General features: G+C 46.1%; 1 protein-coding gene across 1 annotated transcript in view; it reads left to right on the forward strand.

Moving 5' to 3' along the window:
* Window positions 1–19,868, forward strand: part of LOC309365230 (uncharacterized protein) — a 29,639-nt gene extending 9,771 nt beyond the window's left edge. The window contains exons 2-5 of the mRNA XM_081903461.1: window positions 10,194–10,290; window positions 12,048–12,281; window positions 14,808–14,830; window positions 18,067–19,868. Of these exons, the coding sequence (XP_081759587.1) occupies window positions 10,285–10,290; window positions 12,048–12,281; window positions 14,808–14,830; window positions 18,067–18,208 (405 nt within the window). The 5' untranslated portion in view covers window positions 10,194–10,284 and the 3' untranslated portion in view covers window positions 18,209–19,868. The remainder of the gene's footprint in view (window positions 1–10,193; window positions 10,291–12,047; window positions 12,282–14,807; window positions 14,831–18,066) is intronic.
* The last annotated feature ends 1,552 nt before the right edge of the window (window positions 19,869–21,420 follow it).

Consider the following 21,420-nt stretch of genomic DNA (forward strand, 5'->3'; position numbering starts at 1 on the left):
TTTGGTGGTCTCCACCAGGTTGGTTTGATAATTTACATTCACAGGTAAGATCATCACAATCTCTGCCTTGGATATTCTTGAGGTTTAGCAGCATAAAAAATTTCCAGGTGCAGTTCTTCACAGTGGAAGCTATGGATATGAATGTCATTTTAATTCAATGTTCTTGGTAATGCAGAACCATTTCAGATAGTGTTTGTATGAATATGGGGTGACCCAGAAAACTGTGGAGCCGTAAATTATATATATCTATATATATAGATAGATAGATATATATAGATATAGATATATATACCGGTATATTCAATTTTATAAGGATAGGGAAGTACAGAAAGGGAAAAGGGGGAGGGGATAGATAGATAGATTGATTAGAAAATTAAAAGACCTATAAAGAATATCAAATCCTACAAAGTACTACTACTACTACTATACTACTACTATATTTGTACCCTGCCCATCTGGCTGGGTTTCCCCAGCCACTCTGGGTGGCTTCCAAAAAAATGAAATAAAAATACATTAAAAAGTCACACATTAAAAACATCCCTAAACAGGGCTACCGTCAGATGTCTTATAAATGTCAGGTAGTTGTTTATCTCTTTGACATCTAATGGGAGGGCGTTCCACAGGGCGGGCACCACTACCAAGAAGGCCCTCTGCCTGGTTCCTTGTCGCTTTGCTTCTCGCAGTGAGGGAACCACCAGAAGGCCCTTGGTGCTGGACATCAGTGTCTGGGCAGAATGATGGCCGTGGAGATGCTCCTTCAGGTTTACTGGGCCGAGGCCATTTAGGGCTTTAAAGGTCAGCACCAAAACTTTGAATTGTGCTTGGAAATGTACTGGGAGCCAATGTAAGTCTTTCAGGACATGTGTTATATGTTCTTGGTGGCCACTCTCAGTCACCAGACTAGCTGCCGCGTTCTGGATTTGTTGTAGTTTCCTGGTCACCTTCAAAGGTAGCCCCACGTAGAGCACATTGCAGTAGTCCAAGCGGAAGATAACAAGAGCATGCACCACTCTAGTGAGTCAGTCTCCGGGCATGTAGGGTCTCAGCCTACGTACCAGATGGAGCTGGTAGACAGCTGCCCTGGATACAGAATTGACCTGTGCGTCTATGGACAGCTGTGAGTCCAAAATGACTCCCAGGCTGCACACCTGGTCCTTCAGGGGCACAGTTACCCCATTCAGGACCAGGGAGTCCTTCACACCAGCCCACCCCCTGTCCCCCAAGAACAGAACTTCCATATTGTCAGGATTCAGCCTCAATCCATTAGCTGCCATCCATCCTCCAACCGCCTCCAAGCACTCACACAGGACCTTCACCGCCTTCACTGGTTCTGAGTTGAAAGAGAGGTAGAGCTGGGTATCATCCGCATATTAATGGACACCAAGCCCAAACCCCCTGATGATCTCTCCCAGCAGCTTCATGTAGATGTTAAAAAGCATGGAGGGGAGGACGGAACCCCGAGGCACCCCACAAGTAAGTCTGAACACTCATCCCCCACCACCACTTTCTGGATACAGCCCAGGAGGAAGGAGCAGAACCACTGTATAACAGTGCCCTCAGCTCCCAGCTCCTCTAGATGGTCCAGAAGGATGTTTTGATCGATTGTATCAAAAGCCGCTGAGAGATCCAGCAGAACTAGGAAACAGCTCTCACCTTTGTCCCTAGCCCCCCGGAGATCATCAACCAGTGTGACCAAGGCAGTTTCAGTCCCATGGTGAGGCCTGAATCCCGATTGGAAGGGATCCAAATGGTCTGCATCCTCCAGGCGTGCCTGGAGTTGTTCAGCAACCCCCCTCTCAATCACCTTGCCCAAGAATGGAAGATTTGAGGCTGAGCGATAGTTGGCCATACTGGCCGGGTCTAAAGATGTTTTTTTAAGAAGCGGTTTAATGACCACCTCTTTCAGCAGGTCTGGGAATGCCCCCTCACAGAGGGAAGCATTCACCACCCCGCAGAGCCCATCGCCCAGCCCTTCCTGGCTTGCTTTTATTAGCCAGGATGGGCAAGGATCAAGGAGACAGGTGGTTGGTTTCACGCATCCAAGCAACCTGCCTACATTCTCGGGAGTAACGGATTGAAATTCGTTCCATGCAACTTGACCAGACAGGGCTCTAGCACTCTCCTGCCCCGACCCTGCTACCTCCTTCCGAATATTAGCAACTTTATCTGCATAGAAATTTGAAAAATCGTTGCAGGAGATCTTGGGGTGTTTACAAGGCCCCAGTGGTAAAGGTGGTTCCGTTAAATTGCAAACCACCTGAAAGAGTCTCCTGCTACTATTTTCTACAGATGCAATAGAGGCGGTGAAGAAAGTCTTCTTCGCCGTCGCTATCGCCACTTCGTAGGCCCGACATTGAGCTCTAACCTGTGTCCGGTCCAATTCAGAATGAGTTTTCTGCCACCGGCGCTCTAGCCGTCTCAGCAATTGTTTCCTCACCCTCAGCTCCAAAGAAAACCACGGGGCTGTCCGGGCTCCATGCAGTCGGAGAGGGCGCTTCGGAGCCAGACAGTCGATAGCCCTGGTTAACTCCGCATTCCAGCGGGCCACCAGGGAATCAGCTGAAAGGCCATCAACATGGGATAAAGCATCCCCTACCACTCTCTGGAAACCATTTGGATCCATTAAGTGGCGGGGGCGGACCATCCGCATTGGTCCCACCTCCCTGCAGAGGAGAAGGGTCACGGAGATGTCCAGTTGCACCAGGAAGTGATCTGACCATGGCACTTCTTTGTTTCACTTTTACCTAGTGTCACATCACCCACGTCACTAGAGGTGAACACTAGGTCTAAGGCATGTCTGTGACTATGAGTTGGGCCAAACTTAATCAGGGACAGCCCCATGGGGGCCATGCTTTCCACAAAGTCCCAAGCAACCCCTTGTAAGGTTATGTTGGCATAGATGTTAAAATCCCCTAGGACAACCAAACTAGGTATCTCCAGGAGAACATCCGCCATGACCTGGAGCAGCTCGGGCAGGGAATCCTTGGTGCAGTGGGGAGGTCGTTACACCAAAAGGAATCCTGTACTGCCCCTATTGCCCAACTTCCAGAACATGCACTCAGAGAACTGGGTCTTCCCAGTAGGACGCCTGATGCAAGCTAGTGACTTCCTAAAAATCACTGCAACCCACCACCCCTGCCCACATGACCTGGGTTGCTGTGTGTAAGAGAAACCGGGTGGACAAGCAGCAGCTAGGACAGGACCATCTGCTTCATCCAACCAAGTCTCTGTTACACATGCCAGGTCAAGTCCTCCATCCACGATCAAGTCATGGATGGCAGTGGTCTTATGAATCATTGACCTGACATTGCACAGCAACACCTTCAGGTCATGTGGGTTTCCCTTGTTGAGCGCAAATATAACATTGAATCACAATCGTACAAAATAACTCAGCAAGCTGACATTTATCAAGAGTTAATCAAAGGTTAGTGTACTAAATATTATTTCCAATTCTAGGTAGTTTGCTATTGGAGAAATACCATATATGATTATAAAAATCTAAAGCAAGAATTATTTTAAAATATGATTTCATTTCTAGATCAGACAGACAAGATTTGTTCTACTATATATTTCTTTCTTTATCATATACACACAAAGCTTCTATTTTTAAACAGGAAATATTTTTGTAACTAAGGTCTATTATACAAATCCTTACAGACGTGGCACTTCAGGATGCGAATGCTGTGGGTTGCGGACGTGCCTCATTCACGGGTTATGTCTGCAACCCGAGGTTCCACTTTACCAATTTTGATTTAGGGCTTAACTTGCAGTAAATTTTATTCCTTTATTCATAATTGTTCTCATTGTTCCACTGTGAACTGCTCTTAAAATTTTTGCATCCATTTTGTCATATAAGGTTTTGCTTGTTCGGGCTTGGTGTCATATTTGAGTAATAGTTTATAAATTTTACTTGAAAGGTAGAACTCTGTTATGATCGACTCAAATTCTGTCTTTTCACTGATTTAAATGTTTGCCATACTGTCTTTCTTGAATCTGTATATTAGTTGACAGTATGTAAACAGTTTCATATTTTTTCTCCTCTTTAATGCTTTGGCATGTATTTGATTTGTTCTTGAAGATGAACCATATCTTGGTACAATATATACCGTATTTTTCACTATATAGGACGCACCAAACCATAGGAGGGGGAGAACGGGGGGGGGGGAATTCTCCCCCTATCCGCTCAGCGCCTCTCCAGCGAAGCAAAGCCTGGAGAGCAAGATGGATCGGTGTGCACCGACCCCTCTCATTCTCCAGGCTTCAGTTGGCTATCTGCAAGCCTTCGGAGCGCAGCGGGAACTTGTGCTGCGCTCCAAAGGCTTCAGGCAGCTATCCCTGAAGCTTGGATAGCGAGAGGGGTCGGTGCGCACCAACCCCTCTCGCTCTCCAGGCTTCAGCGAAAGCAACGCGTAGCCTCTGGAGGGCGGAGGGAGCGCTCCCTCTGCGCTTCAGGGGCTTCGTGCTGCTATTTCTGAAGCCACGTTTTTGGGCCTCGGTATCGCCAGGAAACCGTGGATCCGTTATTTTCTGGTGCAGGCTGTGCCCCTGGACATGATGTTTGATCTGATGGTGACTTTGGGTTGGCCCAATGCAAAAAGTGTGAGGATCCATGAGGATCCGCGCTTCAAAACCACGTTTTTGGGCCACGCTATCGCCAGGAAGCCGTGGATCCGTGATTTTGTGGTGGATGCTGTGCCCCTGGCCATGATGTGTGATTTGACAGTGAATTTGGGCTGATCTAGTGCAAAAAGTGTGATGATCCATGAGGATCTGTGCTTCAAAACCACGTTTTTGGGCCACGGTATGTCCAGGAAACCGTGGATCCGTGATTTTTTGGTGCAGGCTGTGCCCCTGTACATGATGTTTGATTTGATGGTGACTTTGGGTTGGCCCAATGAAAAAAGTGTGATGATCCATGAGGATCCGTGCTTGAAAACCACGTTTTTGGGCCACGGTATGGCCAGGAAACCGTGGATCCGGTTTTTTTTTGGTGCAGGCTGTGCCCCTGGACATGATGTTTGATCTGATGGTGACTTTGGGTTGGCCCAATGCAAAAAGCGTGAGGATCCATGAGGATCCGTGCTTGAAAACCACATTTTTGGGCCACGGAGTGGCCAGGAAGCCTTGGATCCGTGATTTTCGTCGTGCAGGCTGTGCCCCTGGACAGGATGTGTGATTTAACGGTGCGTTTGGGTTGGCCCAATGCAAAAAGTGTGAGGATCCATGAGGATCCGTGCTTCAAAACCACGTTTCTGGGCCACGGTATGGCCAGGAAGCCGTGGATCCGTGATTTATGTGGTGGATGCTGTGCCCCTGGACATGCTGTGTGATTTGACAGTGAGTTTGGTTTGCCCCAATGCAAATAGCGTGAGGATCCATGAGGATCCGTGCTTCAAAACCACATTTTTAGGCTACGGTGTGGCCAGGAAGCCGTGGATCCGTTTTTTGTGGTGCAGACTGTGCCCCTGGCCATGATGTGTGATTTGACAGTAATTTTGGGGTGGCCCAATGCAAAGAGCGTGAAGATCCATGAGGATCCGTGCTTCGAAACCACATTTTTAGGCCACGGTATTGCCAGGAAGCCGTGGATCCGTTATTTTGTGGTGGATGCTGTGCCCCTGGCCATGATGTGTGATCTGATGGTGACTTTGGGTTGGCCCAATGCAAAAAGCGTGAGGATCCATGAGGATCCGTGCTTCAAAACCACGTTTTGGGGCCATGGAGTGGCCAGGAAGCCGTGGATCTGAGTTGTTTGTGGTGCAGGCTGTGCCTCCGGACATGATGTGTGATTTGACGGTGAGTTTGGGTTGGCCCAATGCAAAAAGCGTGAGGATCCATGGGGATCCGTGCTTGAAAACCACGTTTTTTGGCCATGGAGTGGCCAGGAAGCCGTGGATCCTATATTTTTGTGGTGCAGGCTGTGCCCCTGGCCATGATGTGTGATTTGATGGTGAGTGTCAGGGAACTGCCATCGGAGCCAAGGGTGGCGCTGAGGCTCCCAAATGATGACGCTGGAGAGGGAACCAGCAGAGGGAGAGAGGACGCTTCCGCTGGGGAAGGAGATAGAGGTGACACCAGGGAGAAAGGGGAGTCCGAGGGAGCTGCGGAGAGAAGGCTCCAGGACTCTGCCAGTGAAACCAGCGGGGAGAGCACAGGACCTTCTCTGGGGACGCCCACTCTGCGCAGACAGCTTTCGCGCAGAGAAGGGAGACGATGATTGGGTGTGAAAGAACTCTTATGTTGGAAGAAATTCAGGAAACGCCCACTGACGGATTCTTCCAGTGATTGAGACAGTCCCGGTGTACTGACTGTCCAGCCTGGGGTGAACGTTTTGTTCAAACTACACAGCTCGGTGCAGTATGCGCTTTACGCACAAGCAACCCCATACCCCCTTTGAGTGAGTTTGGTCTGATCTAGTGCAAAAAGCTTGAGGACCCATGAGGATCCGTGCTTCAAAACCACGTTTTTGGGCCACGGTATGGCCAGGAAGCCGTGGATCCGTGATTTTTGTGGTGGATGCTGTGCCCCTGGCCATGATATGTGATTTGACGGTGAGTTTGGGTTGGCCCAATGCAAAAAGCATGAGGATCCATGAGGATCCGTGCTTCAAAACCACGTTTTTGGGCCACCGTATGGCCAGGCAGGCGTGGATCCGAGTTTTTTGTGGTGGGTGCTGTTCCCCTGGCTATGATATGTGATTTGACAGTGAGTTTGGGTTGGCCCAATGCAAAAAGCATGAGGATCCATGAGGATCCGTGCTTCAAAACCACGTTTTTGGGCCACGGTATCGCCAGGAAACCGTGGATCCGTTATTTTCTGGTGCAGGCTGTGCCCCTGGACATGATGTTTGATCTGATGGTGACTTTGGGTTGGCCCAATGAAAAAAGTGTGAGGATCCATGAGGATCCGTGCTTCAAAACCACGTTTTTGGGCCACCGTATGGCCAGGCAGGCGTGGATCCGAGTTTTTTGTGGTGGGTGCTGTTCCCCTGGCTATGATATGTGATTTGACAGTGAGTTTGGGTTGGCCCAATGCAAAAAGCGTGAGGATCCATGGGGATCCGTGCTTGAAAACCACGTTTTTGGGCCATGGAGTGGCCAGGAAGCCGTGGATCTGAGTTTTTTGTGTTGCATGCTGTGCTCCTGGCCATGATGTTTGATCTGATGGTGACTTTCGGCTGATCTAGTGCAAAAATCATGGGGATCCATTAGGATCTGTGCTTCGGAACCACATTTTTGGGCCACAGTATGGCCAGGCAGGAGTGGATCCGAGTTTTTTGTGGTGTAGGCTGTCCCCCTGGCTATGATGTGTGATTTGACAGTGACTTTGGGTTTGCCCAATGCAAAAAGTGTGAGGATCCATGAGGATCTGTTCTTGAAAACCACGTTTTTGGGCCACGGTATGGCCAGGAAGCCATGGACCCGTGATTTCTGTGGTGGATGCTGTGCCCCTGGACATGATGTGTTATTTGACAGTGAGTTTGGGCTGATCTAGTGCAAAAATCATTAGGATTCATGAGGATCCGTGTTTTTTAACCATGTTTTTGCGCCATTGCGGCACCACGAAACAGTGGATGCGTGATTTTTTTGGTTCCTCCTACAGACTAAGATGTGGTCTACAGTAGCATGGTGTTTTTATTTTGTTTCAATATAAAAATCATATGAATTCATGAGGATCCGTGCCTCGGATCCATGTTTTTGTGGTGCTGCAGCGCGGCAAAGTGTTGGATCCACGTTTTTTCTAGTCCAGTTTGTAGGCGTGCCTTCTAGGTGTGATTTGACATTGCATTTGTTGGAATTATTTTTTAAAAAGTGGAGGATCCACGAGGATCCGTGTAGATCCGCCTTTTACGGAGACCCCACAGTGGGGACCTTGGTTTCCTGGTGGGAGTTGATCATGGTGTGGAATTGCCAAGCGTGCCTTCCTCTTAGCACACTTCTCCCTTGCGTCCTGAGTTCCAGCATCTTCAAAGCCCATGACACCTTTGGTAAAGGTTGTTCTCCAACTGGAGCGCTCGCAGGCCAGTGTTTTCCAGGTGTCAGTGTTTATCCTACATTTTTAAAGATTTGCCTTGCTATAGTCTTTAAACCTCTTTTGTTGACCACCAGCATTACGCTTTCCGTTTTTAAAATGAAAGCATTGCCCCAAGGGGGATTTTGCAACACCAAGGAAAACGTCACAAAAACCTTGTGCAAACTTTCCAGTTCTGCATACCTCTCTTATATCAGGACAAGAAGTTCAAAAATGGGAGAGGCGAAGGTTGGCTGATGGTAAAACCATCTGGTCAAAGGCTAATACTGGGGTGTGGAAAATGCAATAGGATATGTTATTTTTATTTAATTTTGTTTCTCACCTGCCCTTCATCAACAAGGTGAATTTTAAAACTGGTTTCTGTGTATGTGTTTATGCTCTTTTAAATGTGGCGTCCATTATGTCACACACAGCACAGCACCATTTGTGACTGGCCCCTGACCTGCATAACTTTCTCAAAATTCCAGGTTTGCCCAGTGTCCCAGATGGACTAGCAACCCCTGCTGGAACATCTCTCGCTTCTTTTCCCCATAGTCCAACGCTCCTGTTAAACTAATTTACCCCTCCATTATACTCTTCTAGCCCTATATTTCTGGCCAACCTAGCAGTTCGAAAGCATGCCAAAAAGTGCAAGTAGATAAATAGTTATGGCTCCAGCAGGAAAGTAAATGGCATTTCCGTGCGCTGCTCTGGATTCACCAGAAGCAGCTTAGTCATGCTAGCCACATGACCCGGGGGGAAAACGTCTGCGGACAATGCCGGCTCCCTCAGACTGTAAAGCGAGATGAGTGCCGCAACCCCAGAGTCGTCTGCGACTGGACTTAACTGTCAGGGGTCCTTTACCTTTTCGTTTTTGTTTAGTCGTTTAGTCGTGTCCAACTCTTCGTGACCCCATGGACCAGAGCACGCCAGGCACTCCTGTCTTCCACTGCCTTTCGCAGTTTGGTCAAACTCATGCTGGTAGCTTCAAGAACACTATCCAATCATCTCATCCTCTGTCGTCCCCTTCTCCTTGTGCCCTCCATCTTTCCCAACATCAGGGTCTTTTCCAGGGAGTCTTCTCTTCTCATGAAGTGGCCACAGTATTGGAGCCTCAGCTTCAGGATCTGTCCTTCCAGTGAGCACTCAGGGCTGATTTCCTTAAGAATGGAGAGGTTTGATCTTCTTTCAGTCCATGGGACTCTCAAGAGTCTCCTCCAGCACCATAATTCAAAAGCATCAATTCTTCGGCGATCAGCCTTCTTTATGGTCCAGCTCTCACTTCCATACATCACTACTGGGAAGACCATAGCTTTAACTATACAGACCTTTGTCGGCAAAGTGATGTCTCTGCTTTTTAAGATGCTGTCTAGGTTTGTCAGTGCTTTTCTCCCAAGGAGCAGGCGTCTTTTAATTTCATGACTGCTGTCACCATCTGCAGTGATCATGGAGCCCAAGAAAGTAAAATCTCTCACTGCCTCCATTTCTTCCCCTTCTATTTGCCAGGAGGTGATAGGACCAGTGGCCATAATCTTAGTTTTTTTGATGTTGAGGTCAGACCATATTTTGTACTCTCTTCTTTCACCCTCATTAAAAGGTTCTTTAATTCCTCCTCACTTTCTGCCATCAAGGTTGTGTCATCTGCATATCTGAGGTTGTTGATATTTCTTCCGGCAATCTTAATTCCAGCTTGGGATTCATTCAGCCCAGCCTTTCGCATGATGAATTCTGCATATAAGTTAAATAAGCAAGGATACAATATACAGCCTTGTCATACTCATTTTTAGCCCTGTAATATACCTTTTTAGCCTGTATTATATTACTATTTTCGTTTATATACCACTTGGTATTTTAAGAGATCTTAAAGCAATTTACAATATAAAAATGTGTGTGTGTACATGCACATACACACATACACACACACACACACACACATAAGTACACATTAACACCATATCACAAACGTATTTCTAGAGTTTCCTATAGCTACCCTTTCTCTCGTCCCACCCACCCCCCACCATGGCCTTCAACCCCCCCATGGCAAGGATCCTGATGATTTTTTTTAATGGTTATATGATTGAGTGTATTTTCAATATGTGTAACAAGTGTTGCCTCTCTTGTTTTGATAAACGAAAAATAGACATGTTTTATGCTCAATGTCTCTGGCTTTCTCTGCTACACAGTGGGAATTGGAGACAATTCTTAGAAAACTGGAGAATTTTCCTAGAGACCGCTGGTGACGCCGAATCTTTACAGCTAGAAGAAATTTCAGAGATGGAGGTAAATGATATACATCACACAGACTTGTACTTGGAGTAAGTAAAAGATTTCAGTTGTAGGAATGGGGCAAGATGGGTAGGCCAGTTCAAAGGTCTACTCCAAGATAGGTTCAAGGTTGAATTCTTTATGCCAGTTTCTATCTCTTGGCCTAAGGTTAAAATGTGTGAAAGTAGAGGAATGGAGGAGAATGATATTGGCCATCCTGAATTTGTTGCTGGAAAGGTAGGATAAAAATATAATAAACTAGCAGTCTTGTACCCAGCATTGCTCAGGAATGCTAAGAACCAAACAAACAAAAATTGGTGCAGTTTTGAAATCAGTGGGTAAAGTTACTGCAGTCTTGAAAGGACCAGTCCACCATCTTGATTCAAAATTGGTGTTCAATTGTATCCAAACATAGACCAAAAAACCTGCTCTTTCAACTGGGGAATAATCGTGAAACATTTGGTTACAATATCTTAAGAGATACCCAAATACATATACAGTGGTACCTCGGGTTACATGCACTTCAGTTTACATACGCTTCAGGTTACAAACTCCACTAACCCAGAAATAGTACCTTGGGTTAAGAACTTTGCTTCAGGATGAGAACAGGAGGCCCCATTAGCTAAAGTGGTGCTTCAGGTTAAGAACAGTTTCAGGTTAAGAACGGACCTCCGGAACGAATTAAGTTCTTAACCCAAGTGAAATATACTCAGAGTCGCAAAGTGATGTCATGCTCTTTATTCAGCTCATAGTGGTGAGGAGGAATGAATGAATGTCCCCTCAAAGTATCTGCTTTATATACATTATTTACACAATGGGCTGCACAAGATTGGCGAATTCCGGAATTCTACTGTAAGCCAATCAGGTTGTGGATTCACTTCTATCTGGAGCATGATTGGGTGGTTCCTGCCAACTAATCATACTGCTGCATTGTTCTAGGACCAATCAGACTGTTGCATTTTGGATCCTATTGTTCTAGGACCAATCAGACTGCTGCAGTTTGGATCCTATTCAACTCAGTACATAACACCAAGGTACCACTGTATTAGATAACTGAAATACAAAACCAGCCCTGTATTTAAATAGCAGTTGTTATGGCTCCCTATTTACAGTACACCTCATAATATCATGGGGTATAAGTGCACCAGGAGAGTAAGTTAGCAATAGTCTGAAAAGTGTTGGTTTCTTGAGACTCTAGAAGACAACAATACGTGGCTGACAGTCGGCTTCTGGCTAGGTAGTGGTCACCTGTTTGCAGGTCTGACTAAAATCAAGCAAAAAGGAAAGAGCTCCAGTCTTGGCTAAACCACCTCAACAGCTGCTTCCTCCATGGAAAGCTTGTGAGTCCAGAAATGACTCCCAGGCTGTGCACCTGGTCTTTCAGGGATACGGTTACCCCATTCAGGACCAGCAAACACACATCTTTCAATTAGGCCCATAATTTTTGAGGGAGTCCCATGTTCCAAATGGCTATCTGAATCACCCCTGCGGATCCCTATACGGCGTTGTAACAACTACCGTCCTCGTTTCTGCAAGAAGATAAAGCAGACTCAGTCACCCCATCTGTGCTTGAGTGGGCCTGATCCTCAGTTGCAATAATAAAGCAGGTAGCAACTGCAATTTAGAAGCTGAATATATTCAACGATTTCCATTGTACATTTTAAAAACGGATTTCGTAAATCGGAAGGTATTTGCTGCACGGCTGTTGTTGTTTTTCTCTTTAAGATTAAAAAAATCTCTCCTTGCTTCTTCGGTTTTTCTACCCCTTGCAGAATTGCACTAAAGACACCTTGAGCCGCATTTCCAGAGAGTTTGAGGCTCTCCACCAGATCTTGCATGAGAAGGAAGAAAGGTTTAAGAAGAGAGTCCAGAAGATAAGCAGGAAGAACCTGAAGGATATGCAGGATGCCGTAAGACATCTGAAAGACGAAGCATCTTCGTATACAAAGATGATTGCCACGATTAAAGCAGCATTAGAAACCACAGACCATGTGGCCTTCCTGAAGGTAAGAGCAGATTTTTATGAATGGTTTACCTTAAAAGACTGGATGAGATTTTCAGAGCCAGGGAAGAGCATGGAATCCATTGGGTTCCACAAGTAGGTTAAGTGGTTTCTTTGGGCATGAGCTGACATGGGGAAAGTGGGTGAGGGGAACATACCGTATTTACTCGAGTCTAACGCACCATCGAATCTAATGCACACCTCAATTTTCAAAACCTTGAAACAAAACCAAAAAAGCATTTTATGGCAAATGTAAATGCTCCATCGAATCTCACGCACACCTTAACTTTTCACAACGTAGTTGGGCCCAAAAAAGGTGAGCATTAGATTCGAGTGAATACGGTAGTTTGGCCAAATAATGATAGCTAGCTTTAAGCAATACGGCTAGACTAGATCTGATTTAATATGGCTGCCAATTTGCTTTCCTCATCGCTCTTAACCATGGGTAGGCAAACTAAGGCCCAAGGGCCAGATCTGGCCCAATCACCTTTGAAATCCGGCCCATGGACGGTCCAGGAATCAGTGTGTTTTTCCATGAGTAGAATGTGTGCTTTTATTTAAAATGCATCTCTGGATTATTTGTGGGGCATAGGAATTCACACACACACCCCAAAATAGTCCGCCCCCCCCCAAGGTCTGAGGGACAGTGGACTGGCCCCCTGCTGAAAAAGTTTGCTGACCCCTGCTCTTAATTCACATATTCGGTTGTTATCAAGCCCTAAGGCTGGGCTTTCCAAACTTTTCATGTTGGTGACACACTTTTTAGACATGTGACAAAGTAATTCAGTTTTACTAGCAAATTGGAGGTTAAACTAACCCCTTTCCAGCCCTGGGAGGAGTATGGGGAGCGTTCAAGGAACACACCTACACCTACACTCACGTGTCGCAACACACAGTTTGGAAAGCTCTGCCCTAAGGTTCTTTATATGTACACAATATATAGAATTGTAGAGTTGGAAGGAACTGTGAGGGGATCATCTAGTCCAGGGGTCAGCAAACTTTTTCAGTAGGGGGCCAGTCCACTGTCCCTCAGACCTTGTGGGGGGCTGGACTATATTTTGGGGGGGGGATGAACGAATTCCTATGCCCCACAAATACCCAGAGATGCATTTTAAATAAAAGGACACATTCCACTCATGTAAAAACATGCTGATTTCCAACCGTCCATGGGCTGGATTTAGAAGGCGATTGGGCCGGATCCAGCCCCCCGGGCCTTAGTTTGCCTACCCATGATCTAGTCCAACGCCCTGCAATGCAGGGATATTCAGCTGTCCCTTACGGGTATCAAACCTGCAACCTTGCCATTATCAGCACCACGCTCTAACCAACTGAGCTATCAATCTGGCCCAGGGTTATCTCGGGCAGGGGGTGGGGATGGAATACTGTAACCCAGCCTTTCCCAACTTTTGGGCCTCAACACAACATTTGGATACTACATTTGAGACATAGAGCAATGATTAAAATGAACAGTAAGCTTAAAAAAAACCAAAAACAGATTCAGCTACATGTCAATGCCACACGTATCTGGGTAGGCCTGCATAAACAAAAATCTTTTTATTGGGCGCCAAAAGAAGTACAATGAAGGCGCCTCCATCACTGATTTCTTAATACGTGGCACCTGTAACAAGGCCAGTTCCATCTGCCTCAGGCAGCCTAGCCAATGACGAGGGATGATGGGAGTTGTAGTCCAACAGTGTTTGAGGATACCAGTCTTCTCATATAGTATGTATGAGCAATAAGCTTTTTTTACAGGCGGTCACAGGACGGGGGTGGCGCTGTGGTCTAAACCACAGAGCCTAGGGCTTGCCGATCAGAAGGTTGGCGGGTCAAATCCCCCGCGACGGGGTGAGCTCCCGTTGCTCAGTCCCTGCTCCTGCCAACCTAGCAGTTCGAAAGCACGTCAAAGTGCAAGTAGATAAATAGGTACCGCTCTGGCGGGAAGGTAAACGGCGTTTCCGTGCGCTGCTCTGGTTCGCCAGAAGCGGCTTAGTCATGCTGGCCACATGACCGGAAGCTGTACGCCGGCTCCCTCGGCCAATAAAGTGAGATGAGCGCCGCAACCCCAGAGTCAGTCACGACTGGACCTAATGGTCAGGGGTCCCTTTACCTTTACCTTTACACGCCGTCACAAGACTTTTTTTTGCCTGTATCATTTTACACATGCTTGTATTTTTCTTTTGTGTATAGTTGCCCCTTGGGTGTTTCTCTGTAGGCACTTGATAAAGAATCCTAATTATTACTATTGCCTTGCTTATTTTGTTTGTACAAATATTTATACCATTCGACATATAAAGTACTGGAGCGGCGAACACCTCAGGACCCGAAAGCATATGTATGTAATCAAATACAGAAAAACAGTAGAAGTATCTTTAGGAATGTGGAGAAATTGACTTTGGTTTGGCTTGGCTGGACTTGCATCCGTGAGCTCTGGTGTTGTGAGGGGAGCGCTGTTAATTCTTCCATGTTTTGAGGGGCCGGTGAAGAGAGGAAGAGCTCACTGACTACATCTCAATTGTTCTCTTTCATGCAGGGCTTCAAGCAACTGATGTACGAGTAAGTTCATGCATTCATATTTCACCCCTGTGCAATAACGTCATCAGAAAATATCTCTTCCCACGAGACCCTTGGTTTGAACCCCTTTAGTCCCTTGCCCAAAGAAGCCAGATTTAGAGCACCAGCCTTCCCATTCGGCCCCTCACAAACCACGTCTGCCTGCCCCACACCTGACATCAAATAATAATATAATACTGTATATATAATATTTGTTAATTTATATACCCTGCCCATCTGGCTGGGTCTCCCCAGCAACACTTGGGCAGCCTACAACATATAAAACCCAACAAAACATCAAGCCATTAGAAAACAATATATCCTATACCAAACCGAAAAATCAATAAAAAAACCAGTAATAGCAATAATAAGAAACAGTTTACAGTTAATACCCAAATTTAAGTAACCGCCAACCCCAACTAAACATTGTAACCAACACCAACCCAACAAAAATGAAATGGAGGAATCAAAATTAGACCCGTTTAAAATATTTTAGCCAGTTGCCCCAACCCAAGAGTTGTTCCAGCAATGTCCCAGTAGCCTGCCAGGAGCCTCTTTTAGCTATTCAGGGTGGGTGTGGGCCCTGCCCCCTAGGCCAGGTGGAAATGGGCCTTGCAGCAGAGAGCAGGTCTTCCCTCCATCGTTCACGGCAGCAGCAATCGAACGTGACATCCAGCAAGGGGCAGCGAGACAAGGCTGGATCCTATGGCTGTTAATCAGGATTTGAACTCACTGCTCGTTCTCTGAAGTGCAGGGAGTTCAATCCTGAGGACCAAGTTTGACAGGTGGGCAGGACCACTCACCTGCTAATCACATGGTTAATTACCTGACGTCCGATGGTTGACAGGTGGGTGGTCTCACCTTTCCATTAGATTTGGCCTGCAGGGTTTGTGGGAAGACAAAGATTTGGCCTCCAGCCGAAAAGGTTCTTTTCCCCATCACTGCTCTGGACAGATGTATGATAAAACTCCAGATTTCCTAGAAAGTAATGTTGACAAGTGCACCTTTTTTGTGCATTTTCTCCTTGACTAGATTGTGCCTTTGGATTCCTACCCCACCCCCAGCAATGTCCCATTAATACTTTTTGTCTGAAAAGCACCAGCTACAGTGCAAATTGCCCTTTAGCGAAAGTTGAAACTCTTCATAATTTCCACTCCCTCCATATTTGGAGACAGACGGTAACATGTGTTTTATCATAATAAATGAATAATGTAATGATTTAATTACTATTAGATCTTTATCACACCCTTCCCCTGCCCCTTTATTGTGGCCTCCCTCCCAAATATTCTCAGGGTAGAAGAAATTTGCCCCCCAAAAAATACCGTATTTTTCGCTCTATAAGACGCATCAGACCACAAGACGCACCTAGTTTTGGAGGAGGAAAACAAGAAAAAAAATATTCCAAATCTCAGAAGCCAGAACAACAAGAGGGATCGCTGCGCAGCAAAAGCAGCGATCCCTCTTGCTGTTCTGGCTTCTGGGATAGCTGCGCAGCCTGCATTCACTCCATAAGACGCACACACATTTCCCCTTACTTTTTAGGAGGGAAAAAGTGAGTCTTATAGAGCAAAAAATACAGTAATAATGAGTGGGATAGACCTGTAACAGAGCTGTTCGACAGTGGAATGGTCTCCTTCAGGGGGTTGTGGACTCTCCTTCCTTGGTGGTTTTTAAGCAGAGGTGGGATGGCCATCTTGTCAGGGTTCCTTCTAGCTTCACAATTCTATGATTCTACCTTACCAGGGAGGGCTTTTAATAAGCATGGGGCCACTACTAAGAAGGCCCTGTTGTGGGTTTGTGCCAGCCGGGTGGCAGCACCACCAGCAAAGAACCCATTGACCCTTCCTTAACCATGGTTTGTTTAGCCAACGCGCCAAACTATATAAAGTCAGGAGCAGCTGGGAAGCAAAACAATCGGGCAAGGTGTGCCTCCATGAGCCATGGCTTAGTGTTAGCATGCAAAATAATCAAGCTGATGTCATTTGGGGGCTGCTTTGGCTTCTTACTGAAAGGCCTGCAATGTTTTGACCCTTCCTACTGTTGCAGGAAGGGACGCGGGTGGCGCTGTGGGTTAAACCACAGAGCCTAGGACTTGCCAATCAGACGGTCGGCGGTTTGAATCCCCGCGACGGGGTGAGCTCCCGTTGCTCGGTCCCTGCTCCTGCTAACCTAGCAGTTTGAAAGCACGTCAAAGTGCAAGTACATAAATAGGTACCGCTCCGGCGGGAAGGTAAACGGCATTTCCGTGCGCTGCTCTGGTTTGCCAGAAGTGGCTTAGTCATGCTGGCCACATGACCCGGAAGCTGTACGCCGGCTCCCTCAGCCAATAAAGCGAAATGAGCGCCGCAACCCCAAAGTCGGCCACAACTGGACCTAATGGTCAGGGGTCCCTTTACCTTTACCTTTACCTTTACCTTACTGTTGCAGGAATTTATGTATAGGTTGGGGTGTTGCGCCTCCAGCAGATATCATGCACATGCAGTCCACTACCAAAAACAGCACAATCACTTTTCTGACTTTTGTGATTTGTCCCCGCAAAACACTTCATCACAGTTTCTTCCTATTTATTCAAAGGGCCTTTGCTGCACAATACCAAATGTATCACTGATAAATGTATCTATGTACTGGCTCACTGGGAAAACTTCAGAACTTCATATAGACATGTGAGCTCAGCTACTCAGCATCCCCTCTGCCTGATACCCGAGTGCCAGACAGGTAGCCATTCCAGAATTAACAAACCCAGAGGAAGACAAAAGGGTGTGCTTAACTTCCCTGGGAAACAGGGAAATGTAAATATCTTTTTTGTTACACTTGATGGGTGTTTGGTGGAGGGCAAGGAGAACCATGGGGCAGGGCCCAGGATGCTCAGATTACTGCCACTAGACCTCCCCTTTCATGATGTGACCGTGATGTAGTTTGGGGGGGGCGTAACATAGGGATTAGCAGATAATAAAAGTTTGGGTTCTCTTTTGTTTGGGGGCTTCCATCTTGTTCCACCTTGTGGCAAGTGGGAGTCCTGCCGCGACAGTCTTCAATAAAGACCAAGCCTACTGGCTGCTGTTTTGCTCTGGTATTCCTGACTGGTGTCCTTGTTTTTTTGCCCAAGGGAGCCCTCAGATTTCTCCGTTAACACTTCCCAGTAGGCAGCCCAAGGTGCTTAGTGGCAAGCGGGGTGTGATCCATTGGGGGAAAGCCCTCTCTGGCAATCTGGTATACACAGCTGTGTTCTCCTCCCTCAGAACTGCGGTGGGCGAGGACAAGGGAGACAGTGGCGAAGAAGAGGCTGGAATCGAGGAAGAATGTGACAGCGATGAATGCGAGAACGATGGCACGGAAAATAACTCTGGTTTGTCGGTGGCATTGCGATGTCAGCGGCTGTAGCCCTTGAGAAATTTGAGGCCTCGCAGGATTTTGATGTGTGGAAGAAAATTTTGCGATCTATTGGACCCAGGGACTGATACCCCAACCCCCCAACCTTTTATAAATAGATGGTCTTAATGCGGTTATCTGCTTGGCTGCGAGTGATGGCCTGTAATTGAACTATAGTACTGACAGTGCTCTGATTTTTTTATTATTATTAGTCTCTCACCACCCACCCCTTCTCTCTACCCCATCCCCCTTAATTCCACTAGTGGCACCACTACAGTTTTAATAGAGGGTAACATTTTTGGACGGGCTTTAGAACAACAATATGAGGGAACTGGTAGCTTCTTTTGAGGCAGCTCTGAGGAAGCTACACTTGCTGTTTTGAAAACACACCCCATATCAGCCTTTGCTGGAATGGTACCTTTCGGGCGGTTTGGACTACAAATCCCACCAGCCCCAGCTAACATGTGTTACCTGGGGCTGATGGGACTTGTAGTCCAAAACATCCTTTTCCCCCTGAGCAGCATTGGGGGTGGTCTGGGGGGGGAGAGAGCATTGGCAGCTGTGTGGGGAAAGTTGTGGTCTTGCCCAGGGACCCCAGACGTGGAAGCTGGCACTGCCAGCAGGTATTATTTCATTCATTCTTTGCAAACCCAAGCATGGGCATTAGATGGCATACACTTTGGCAGATGTGGAGAACCTTTGGCCCTCCAGATGTTGCTCAGCCTCAGCTCCCAGCAGCCCCCTGCTAATATGATTGGCAGCTAGGGATGGTGTGAATTATAGTTCAGAAACCCCAGGGGCCAAATGTCCCACATCCCTGCTCTAGAGTATTTTGTAAAGTTAGCTTCATTTTTTTAAACAAAGATTCCAAAATCTGCATGAAACATTCCGATTTGCAGAATATCACGTTCCTATGACTCGGCCCTCTGAAATGACCTGTATCCTCTGTTGATTTGTCTTGTTTCTACCTAATTACTGAATACTTTTTTAAATTGTGATTTATTGAAATGTTGCATTGTTCGCCGATGACGTTGGAAGGAACAGAATATAAATAAATAAAGATTTCTACACACACACACACACACACACACACACTAACCACTCCTCACAAGAAGATCCCAGGATCAGCTTATAGCACAGAAGCACAACACAATTTGGATAATAGACAACAACTTGCCTCTCCCTAACCCCAAAACAATAATTCCATGCTGGAAGGAGGACACTGATATTGTCAAAGAGCAGATCCAAGTGGTGTGTCTTCAGCAATGAAACAGAAGCTGTGAGCTGTACTTCTCTGGTTGTGCAAAAAAGGGTCCTTGTAATTTCTGACTGGCTTCTACATTTTTGTCCTCATGGGTCCATTTGACCTTAACAACCTTCAAAGCAAATGGTCCTGTCTTTCCCCCTTTTTTTTCCTTTTTGGCAACTGCCATGGCCAATTTTGGAAAAACCAAAGAAAAACCAAGTGAACTGAACCTTTTCAAAAGGGATATTTTAAAGCCTGTATCTTTGTTAACTCAAAGATTGCATGATCCTTTTGTAAGGAAACCATGCATTTTAATTTTTAAGTCATCTGGAACCTATTTTCTTCTTTGTTTTACTGCCAGCAGATGGAGCCTTGTTTGCTGTAATTTCTGGAGACTCTGAGTAAAATATTAATTTATATGCCAAACTAAGTGTCTGTGATTTATTCTAGCCTAAGTGTTTTGCCAGGAAGTTTTGTTTCATAGCTCCCTGACAAACGTCCATGGGGAAGACATTTTTATTTCAGCAGTCATTCTGATGTAATGATTAATTTTAACAGATGTTATAGCTCGTGTATCTTTTTTATATAACCTTATATTACTGCACTATTAACCCTCAGCTGATTGAAATGTAGCATTGCAGAACCTCAGTTGGCATTAGCTAGTTTCTCTGCAATATGAGTGAGCAAATGATGTCAATTTGGGGGAAAGCCCCAGTGTGCAAATCGCCTCAGTAACAGGCAAACTGACTTCATGTGAATGACTCACCTCTCGTTTGTTAGGCAAGAGCAACAACATTTCTTCACCTCCTGATAATCATGTGACTTGTGGCCTAAAAGTGTCAGGGTGGCAGACTTCTTACATCAGATAGCTTCTTGCATTGTAGATCTTGAGAAATGGAAATGTTATGACGCAGCTCAATAAGAAGCCAGGAATAGAAAGTTGTTTTGGATCTTCTCCTTCACAGCTGGCAGACTAGATTCCGTTCCTCTGGAATTCTGTGCTGAAATTCTGTAATCTTCCAACTGTCTCCCAAGACAGACAGATACCAGCAACAAAGTTCGGGGTCAACCCTCAAAGTCTGCAACTGGAATTTCATTTGTAAGTAGGAGATTATAAGCAAATTACCCGCTTCAGCTGTGTACACACCGTATACATTCAATACACATGACTTCCCCCAGAGAATCCTGGGAAATGTAGTTTACCCTCCACAGAGCTATAATTCCCATGAAGGGGAAGTCCCATTGCATTCTCTAACATTGCATCTCATCCATGGTATTCTGCTTACGAGAATTTTACATGGTGTTTGTGGAAAACTTTATAACGCATTATTTATATGTTATTGTCTTGTGCCCTGTGCTGCCCTGGACTCCTTTGGGAGGAAGAAAAAGATATAAATTTATTAAAAGCATAAAGTGTTGATACATTGTTGACTGCCACCTTGCAAGGTAAAGGTAAAGGGACCCCTGACCATTAGGTCCAGTCGTGACCGACTCTGGGGTTGCGGCGCTCATCTCACTTTACTGACCGAGGGAGCCGGCATACAGCTTCCAGGTCATGTAGCCAGCATGACTAAGACGCTTGTACATTGACAATAAAGGTATTATTATTATTGTCATTTGTCCTGATTTGCTTGCACAAATCTTACATGGAGGGTAGACCGTGTCCAATCTTTGTTGGGTATTTGTTCTGAATTGTTTGCAGGGCAGTGTTACAACGCCCAGCCCAGTTGGTAAAACATAATAGTCTTTATCTCAGGGTTGTGGGCTCGATTGGGCAAACGATTCCTACATTGGAGGGGTGGACTAGATGACCCCTGTGGTCGCTTCCAACTCAGCAGTTCTATGATTTGCCACCTGGGAATTTGCATGTCTTCGTGTTAAATCATTCATTCGCCCACACTTTCCTGTGCATTTCCCCTCCACTTTTCTAACAACAAAAGTCAGCGGTTGTGGTGATTTTTTAAAAAGTAGGTTTGTT

The sequence above is a fragment of the Podarcis melisellensis genome (genome assembly GCF_964234715.1).
Source record: "Podarcis melisellensis genome assembly, chromosome: 2".
Lineage (NCBI taxonomy): Eukaryota > Metazoa > Chordata > Lepidosauria > Squamata > Lacertidae > Podarcis > Podarcis melisellensis.